This window comes from Hipposideros armiger, unplaced genomic scaffold, assembly GCF_001890085.2.
Source record: "Hipposideros armiger isolate ML-2016 unplaced genomic scaffold, ASM189008v1 scaffold_176, whole genome shotgun sequence".
Classification (NCBI taxonomy): Eukaryota; Metazoa; Chordata; class Mammalia; order Chiroptera; family Hipposideridae; genus Hipposideros; species Hipposideros armiger.
Window position 1 is genome coordinate 1,888,800 of NW_017731526.1, and position 9,222 is coordinate 1,898,021.

Below are 9,222 nucleotides of genomic sequence, written 5' to 3' on the forward strand. Positions count from 1 at the left end.
AAATGTTTAATTCAAAATTTAGAAATTATTAAATTATTTTTGATAGCCACTACAAAAGAGGATGACAAAGTCTTAGAAGACACCACAGACGAAACATTTACTGAAGGGGAAGAATCATATTTAGAAGATTGTGACTCGTGTGGGGAAAATTTGGAAGGGAGTTCAAGTTCACTTCAAGATGATTACGTGGAAAGCACTGGAGGTAAGTATTATTAGTTTTCTATCAGCCGTTGTCACTGTTTTAAGATAAATTGTCCCAATTGAATAGTTGTTCCATAGAAAGTCAAATTTGCAGGATGTGTGGGGGTGGCAAACTGAGAAGCATGGAACACAGTCTGTACAGTGGTTTCGCAGCCCTAGGATTGTGTTCTCCATTTCTGAGACTCACATACAGAACTCTCATGCTCTGTCTTCTGGAGAGTGGGATGGTCAAGGAGTGCTTTACCCCAGATTAGCGAGAATAACTCTCCCTTGGAACTGATGAGGAGCTGCTCTTCGAGACTGCCGAAACCATGGCCCAGGCTCGGCACCCACCCTGCTTCACACAGGCACGCTGGCCCTCCCTCCGGCGCTCACTGGTGGCAGCCTAGGTTCCGGCCGGTAGTGGTACTTACCGCTGGAGTCTGGTGGGCTGGGAACATTCCTCCTGTCTAGATGCAATATGATTTTAGGATTCATCAGGTTATTCTTAGTTAAAATGTTTTCACTTTTTAGCATCTCAGTATATGGAAATGCGTGGCCCAGCTGCAGAAGAGGCAGAGGAGGAAGTTAAGAAGAAAATATCAGACAGCTTCTTCTACGATTATATGGAGCTGGTTTCGAAGCCTTTTGTGACTCTGGATTCGAACATACCACTGGATCTTCTCACACTGGTGTATCCACCCCAGTTACACATATATTGTTTTGGGATTTCAGCTTCTTAGGTCAGGGGTCAGCAAACTATAGCCCATGGACCAAATCTGGTCTCCTACTTATTTCCCTAAATAAAGTTTTATTGGAACATAGGCACACTCATTCATTTACATGTTGACTACAACTGCCCTTATACTACAAGAGCAGAATTAGTTACAACAGAGCCCATCTGGCCCACAAAACCTAAAATACTGATTACCTGGCTCTTCACAGAACAAGTTTGCCAACCCCTGTCTTAGGTAATTCTAAGCAGCTTGGCCCTTAAAGAAGTTGAGATAGAAATGCATGATCTTAATTTAAACTAAGCCTCTGTTTGATGCTAAGTAACCATAAGGAGAAATGATGCTTTTCTGGCTGTCCTTTCATGAGACATGATATAAAGGGGAGCAGAGGGCCCCTTATCCCTGTTTACCTTCTCTACCAGCTTGGCGTCCCTTTTTCAATGCCTATCAAGTTGAAATCATTGATTTCCCTTCTTGAAACACTGATGTGGCCATTGACAGGCATTAGTACTTTCACATTATTTATCATCTGAGTTATCCAAGAAGACACCCCAGAGGAAGTGGGGCACAAAACAATAAGTTGTAATTGGTCTGGAGCATAAGCATCTGTGAAGAAATGCAAGGGTGGGGATGATTGACAAGGGGGTTTAGCGTTTGCCAGTCACTTTACAGTGTTAGGTTTGTAAGGCATGGATAGTTAGGAGACTATTTCCGTTAAGGCCCTTGGCTAGCAATTTAGTATGCCTACCTTCAGGTGGGCAGTGGTTACGACCAGGTGGCCTAGACCACTGACTGGCCTCTTATAAAAGGTGTGCTTACAGAGGTAGGGTGATGTACTTCTTAACTCAGTTTTGCTTTTAACACAGAAATAGAGACGTTGTTATTACAGCTTCGAACCCTGTTTCAATCCCAGTGTAACTGAAACTAATTCACCCTGAATCTTATAACTTGGAGTTTGCTTTCTTAAGGGTTGTTTTTTATTTTTGTTTTTGTTTTGTCCTTGAAACAAGTTACTGACAAAAGTTATGCTGTTAGCTTCCTTCTAGCCTGTTTCTTTCTTTCTTTCTTTCTTTTTTTTTTTTTAGAGATTTTTATTGGTGAATTGGGAGATGGGAACAGCGCTGGGGAGTTGGGGGAAGGGGAACAGACAAGTTGCTGTCCTTTTGTTCTTCAGTCTAGTTGTGGAGGACGTTGCTTCACTGGCCCAAGTTGGCACCATCATTGTGCTCTTCCTGGGCAAGGCAGATGAGTCGCCGGCTTCTGGACGGCCACTCAAGGTGGCTGCCGGCTGCTCACGCTGGCTGCTGGCTGCTGGCTGCTGGCTACACATGGTAACCCATGTCAACCCACTGCAGCAGGGGCTGCAGCCTATGCTGTCGCCGGGACTCACGGCAGCCCAGCTCCAGGTTGAGCTGTTGTTCAACATGTTAGCTGTAGAGGGCAGTGTCACTGGCCCTCATATGTGGGATCCAAACCAGGGCCCTCTGGCGTCCCAAGCCAGCTCTTAACCAATGCGCCACTCGGCTGGCCCTAGCCTGTTTTTTTTCAAATGGGATGGTATGTCAGGTTCACCGGAAGCTTTTCCTGACATATACATTCTCTGATACATTCCCAGACCTATTTGCATGTGCAGAGGGGCTTGCGCTCATGTACTTTGACAGAGCTTCTCATGTGGTTTTTCCCTAAGAAATTTAAAATGTTAACTAAATCAGAGTGCGAGGACTTTTCACCTAATTTAAGAATAAAATTGCATTAGTAATACATAACAAAATTCTGAGTTTCAGAGTGAAGTTCAACTGCTTCAGCCCCAAATTTTACTCACTAGTATGGATTTAAAAAATATATTTACTTCACGTTATTTTTCTTGTCTCCAGGATGGTTACATTGTTTCACTTCGTTTCCTTAGCAGTTTCCCTCAGACATTCCTTTGGTTATGATTGCAAAAAGCGGGCCAACCTACAACTTCTGGACAGCAATACTGTGATGTACATAGCCGGGAACCAGCTTATCTTCCTGAATTTGAAAACCAAAGAACAGATGTACCTGCGAAGTAGCAGTGGTAGAGGAATTGGTGTCATTGGGGTATGCCTTTAGAAACTTAGAAAAAAGACCCATCCGTTTTTTTTGGTTGTTTGATCTGCAGACCAAATGGGTAGGTGCCATCCCCATACACGGTATTGTGGGAATCACGTGAGACGCCCTGCAATTTTTATTCTAAGGCATTTTCAATTCAGTGATTATAACCACAACATTCATTGACGTCATCTCTGTGCAGCATTACATTATTATAGTAATGATATCATCCCATTTCGTAGATAAGGAAACCGGGGCTTATGGAAGTTAAGTGACTTCCCCATCGTCATGCAGGCTTTTTTCATACTGAATGCTCTGTTTGCTATTCTGCAAAAATAACGAGATGAATAACACAAATGGTAATGCAAATAATAATTAGAGATCAATACCAGATAAGATGCAAGTATATATTTGAACATGGGAAGATGAAGGATAGATGTATATTCAACAGTGTCGAGCAGAAAACAAAAGGACTTGTGTGTGGTTGGGAGCCTGTCTCCTCTCTGCTCAGCTGTCTGTCTCCATCAGTCATCTTCTTTCTTGTATCTTCAGCCTCTACTTCCTTAGACTTTTCATCCTCAGCATAAAAGCATTTGAAATAAACCTGTTCTCATTTTAAAAGGCCCTTCTCTTACCACACATCCTTTTTACCCGCTGCATTTTGATCTTTTCTTCAAAGTCTAGCTTTTGCTGTCTTGTTTCCCATCACCTCACTGAAACTGCCTTTACCGAGGTGACTAATGGACCCCTGGTAGCCAAACCTGAAAAATGCCTTTCTAACTCTACCTTTCCTACCCTGACTGCTCCATCGCAGCTGGCCTGTGATTTAATTTCCCCCCTGGCTGTTTTTTCTACTTTATGCACTTTAAAAGTAGGTGCCCCTCTTATCTGCTCTCACCAATAACAAACAGCCTGAGGGGAGCTTCTAGGTGTCTTTGGCGTCTTGAGAAGGGCATCTGTTGAGATTATTCTGTGTGAGACAGTGAGGGGAAGGAGGAGAAACCTACAGGATTTGGGGCTCATGCAAGCAGCAGTTCCATTTGAGACCCTCAACAGGATTTCTAGCGGGATTATGACCTGCCAGGGGAGAGCAGACCAGATGGAGCTAGAAGGTGCAGGGCCCACTTCACAGACCCCTGCTGAGGCGGAGGGCTTCCAGCAGAGAGAGCCTGGGCAAAGCTGTAAGGGAGTAGGGGAATGTTCTTTTGATTAGATTAGATGGGACCTGATAGGACATTTAGAAGTGGAGGTGAGTGAGGAGGTTTCGAAGATTCTTCTTTTTATCTTTATTAAATGTATTGGGGTGATATTTGTTAGTAAAATTCTGTAGGTTTCGAGTGTACAATTCTGTAATACATCATCTATATATTGCATTGTGTGTTCACCACCCACAGTCAGATTCTTGATCTGAGTACTGAAGCAGGGACATGGCAATGGGAAGGAAGGTGAGAAAGACCTGAGGCCCACAGGTAGAACTTAGACTGGCTATGGAAACAGGATACAGGGACATGGAAGAGTGAATGATAATCTCATGTTTGCTTCTGACATGGTCACCTGTCTGTATACAGCATGTGTACAAGATAAAGTGTCTGTCCTCGGGGAGTTGGTTATCAGACCAGTTAAGGAATTCAGCAAGAATTGATTCTAGAACACTTGGTAGCCGATGCTACTCAGAACACGCCGGGATTTAAATGAAGAAGGGTGTATGACCTCTTAGAATGCAGAGAGTTGAAAAACCCATCTAAAGAGACAAAAACCATATTAAAAAGCAGAAACCAAAAAATGAGATGTATACAAGTACATAATACTGTGGCACCAGCTGTGTGTAAATATTCACGGGCCCATCTTGAGGGTCTCCTGCTCGGTGGAGGGCAGTCAGTCTGGGGCCATCCTGAGGTGGCACAAACCATGAGGTCCACACCAGGTACAGGGTAATGAGCAACATCTAATATTCACTTATTTATAGCCACTAATAGTGTTGAAATTTCTATTTTTCTATGTTGTACAATAATTTGGTCTGCGGTGAGTCATTAGAGGTGTAGTGTGGACAAGAATGCTAATCCTAATCCTCATCCCCCTGGACTGTGAGCAGTTTATGTCCCTGAAAGCTTCTCTCCTTGTGTGCGGGAGCTTCTGGTGCCCAGATGGTGACAAGGGGCCTCTCCTCCATTGCCCATGTTACTTCATTTTTTTTCTGAAACAGTTATCCATTTGTGGATGAGAAATACTTTTGCAAGGTTATGAGAAACCTGTGAGAAATATGTTTTGGGGCAGATGAAGCTATCTTCCAGAAAAGATAGCGCCAATCTATATACAGAGTATAATGGAAATGACTTACAAGCTCCAAGTCTCCATTAAAAATAAAGCAAAACACCAAAACTTAACCCCACAGCAGCTTCCTATCTGAAAGGGCAGAAGCTTTTTCACTTACTGTAGATAAGGCGTAAAAGATTTGCCTGAATCCCCCTTCAGATTTCTGTGTGACCACATACCCTATACAATATTCCTTTGTAAATGGAGATCCACAAAGATATAGTCTCAACCCATTTCCTCCTATGTCCTTGGAATCCACTGTATTTTACTTCCATTTGCTTCTTGGCTCCAACCCCTGGCTTGAATCCTGCCTCTCACATTTAACAGTTGTATAACTTCAAGCAAGTTGCTTAACCTCCCTGTGCCTCAGTTTCTTCATCAATAAGATGGGAATGATAATGGTGTCCAAGCTCACAAGGTTGATGTGAAAATTAAGGGAATGAATTCATATAAAACTTAACGTCTGGCACATAGCAAGCACTTAATAAATGTTAGCTGTTTTCGGCATTATCATTATCTTGTTGAGTGTCCATCCTATAAACCCGAGCCGTGTTTCAAACTGAAGTGATAGGTATTTACTTGAATGGAAGAATAAGAGGCACCTTGCCAGTAGGAAGATAGCCTATCATAGGTCTTATCCCTCATGGATTGGAGGAGGGAAGGAAAAGAGCTTCAGTGTTACCTTGGGTACCAGCACTTCCTGTGTCAAAACCAAGCTCCTGGTCCTTAGGTATATAATCAAGAGTTGCAAAAGAGTAACCAAAAATAGAATTTTGTAAGTACAATATGTGTTTTTTAAATAACTTATTCTTACGGTGACCTATTTTTATTTTTTGGCTACCCATTTATTCTTCCTGCACAGTACCTTACCAATGAACAAAAATAACGGAAATAAACATACGATTCTACCCAATTTATATGGCTATCATTTGAAATGCCGAACAATTCATCCAGGGCATGTTATTTGGTATATTTCCCTCTGTGTCTGGCTGAGAGATACTATATCTTTCTCACTTCTAATAAGTTAACATTCATTTGTGGTAACTTTGTCAACATTTTAACTTTGGCAAAATTTTAAAATTTGGGTGTAAACTACTCGAATTGAGTAGTTTACATGATTTTTTTTCTATACAGAAATTTGAATTTTTTCTATACAGAAATTTAGGTGGATTTATATGCAGGGTAAACAATTCATTTAAATTAGTGGTTCTCAAAGAATGCTTTCCATACTGCAGGATCAACTTCACCTGGGAACTTGTTAGAAATGTAAATATAAATGCAAATGTTCCGGTCCCAGCCTTGCTACACCGAATCAGAAACTGGTGGTGGGGCTTGCACCTTGAGCTTTCATAAGCCCTCCACGTGGTTCTTTCATAAGCACTCCATTTGGCTGCACACTGAAGACAGAGAATAGCTGGTCTAGCTCTTCTGATGGCAATTAAAACATTTTTAGCGTTAGATATGACTCTGTTAATGAAAGTGAAACTTAAAATGAGTGTTTGTCTAGTTTTTAGTTTAAATCGTATTTATCATCAAGATGCCCATTTCTTTAATTAATTAACGAATTAATTAATTAAATTAGTTTCAGGTGTACAGAACAATGTAATAGACATTTATACCCCTCACAAAGTGATAACCCCTCTCCCCCAATTTACTACCCCTCTGATGTCGTATATAGCTGTTACAGTTCCACTGACTCTATTCCTTATGCTGTATGCCCATTTTTGAGTTTTCTGTTGGAGTGGATCCTAAATAAACAAATTGTAACAGTTGCTAAATACTGCACTAAAAGACTATTTATATGNGTCATCTTAGATACCGTGCAGACATATGGTTATCAACATGCATGGTGTTTGGTGATTCTGGAATTTGTTAGGGGGAAAAATCTGTTAATGATTTCTATTTTATAGCTTTGTCTCTCTCTCTGTCTCAATTTTGCACTTAGGAAATGAAGGAACCAGATGATCGGGATACTGACGGGGGGAAATCAGATGGTTCAAAGAGTGGTGGAAAGCAGTCTCAGAGGTCCTTGCAATCTGCACGTAAGTAAAGATTATAGTGTATGCTTAGGTTTTTTATTATTAAATTTAGGTAAAATGATTTTTAAAGAGTACTTATTTAAGTTTATACAGCAGAAGAGGTTTATTTGTTTAACTCCCTCACAAAACTTTAAGTTCTTAAAGAGCAGAATCTGTGCTGTAATCATTTTATCTCTGACTCCTGGCACACAGACAACTCTGAGCTGATGATGACCTTTCTGTACATCTGGTCTTGTTCTCTCCTGTGAGATCTACAAAGTCTTTAATGGACTCTTCTAATACACTGTACTGGGAAGAAAGCTGGACTTTGGTTTTGAGTCCTGGGTCTACCACTTAGAGATGCTTGATCTTGGATAAATTATAGAACCTCAGTTTTCTTATTCATTAAAATGTTAATTTAATTGTGAGCTGTTTGAGGATTAAATCAGATAACATGTGGAAGGATATTCTAGGCTGCAAATAGAAGGGAAGGAGAGGAATTTTGTCAGGATTTTTAAAAGAATGGCTCACTGTTTTGATTGGGCATCATGGTGTTAGGTATTGTAGTAGATCTTGACTTTTTTAGTTCTAACTCTAAATTTAGTTTCAGAATTTAATTTTGACTATTTACCTAGAGGAGATAAGGTCCTGGGGAAATCAGTTCATTTACAAAATTCACATTAAATTCTTTCAATCTGAGACATGTCTTGTAAATTCATTATTTCTCCATGCCATGTTTTATTTTAGATGTTTATCTCCTTTTGCTTACAGTCTTACAACAAGGATTTCCACTCAAGTCATGCCACAACTAGAGTTATCTTTCCAAAAAGTATGATTATATTACTCCTCAAAAACTTTAATTTGCTTCTCTCTTGTTTTTCTATTTCTACTTTTCTCTACTCCTTACATTTGTGACACAGTATTGTCTACTTTTTGTTTCCAGTCCTTTGCAGCATTTTCTTGGATGGATGGGTTGAATGATAATTATCCTTCGTCTAGCACTGTCTCAGCATCTCTCTTTCTTATGTCAGCCCTCGTAGGGTCAGGCCTTATCATGTGGCCATGTGCTCAGCTCGTAAATTAGTTCACACATCATGGGTTTTAGGATCCCAAGTGATAATGTGAAATAATTTGCTGGCACCCTGAAACCCTCTACCTCAGTGCTGTGAGAAGTCTCTGTCCTGGTTTAGCCACATAGCTTAGTAGCTGCCTTTTTTTTTTCTTCCTGGATACATCACTTTATTCTTAGTCTTGCTAAAATATCTGAGCAACTTCTTAGCCTTTAGAGTTCATGCCGAGTGAAGCAATTTCCTGGTTTTCCACCTAAGCAGAGATATTAAAGTGGATTCTTCCTCATACTCAACAATGGGTTTCTGTTATAACTGAGACCTATTAAGAAATTTAGGCCAAAGGCGACAGCCAACCATCCAGCATTTCTCACAAAGGTGAGGGACTGTTAGTTACTAAGACATTGATTTCTGATTCCTATCAAAGGACTACATTATTGCTGGCCTCATATAATTAACTTGGTCTCTTCTATTTTCAGAAATATTTTGTGTAGAATGAGTATTATTTCTTCCTCAAATGTTTGGTAGAATTTACCAGTGAAGTATTTGGGCCTGTAATTTTCTCGGTGGGAAATTTTTTAATTGTGAATTCAATTTGTTTAATAAATAGAGGGTTGTCTATTTCTTTATTAAATTTGTATCTTTCATAGAATTTGTATTCTTCTGAATTGTAAAATTTGCTGGTATAACTCTGTAGGATTTATTTTTATTCCTGATATTGGAGATTTGTATTCTACTTCTTTTATTTCTTGATTGATCTAGCTAGGAGTTTATACATTTTGTTGATCTTTTTAAAGAATAAGATTTTGACTTTCTTCATTTCCCTATTGTTTGTTG

The 9,222-nt window shown here is 40.1% G+C and overlaps 1 protein-coding gene across 1 annotated transcript in view; it reads left to right on the forward strand.

Annotated features, from left to right (window-relative positions):
• The window catches only part of CFAP44 (cilia and flagella associated protein 44), a 135,681-nt gene that overhangs the window by 17,239 nt on the left and 109,220 nt on the right, over positions 1-9,222 (forward strand). Inside the window, exons 2-5 of the mRNA XM_019652227.1 lie at positions 47-202; positions 715-874; positions 2,834-2,996; positions 7,246-7,342. Of these exons, the coding sequence (XP_019507772.1) occupies positions 47-202; positions 715-874; positions 2,834-2,996; positions 7,246-7,342 (576 nt within the window). The remainder of the gene's footprint in view (positions 1-46; positions 203-714; positions 875-2,833; positions 2,997-7,245; positions 7,343-9,222) is intronic.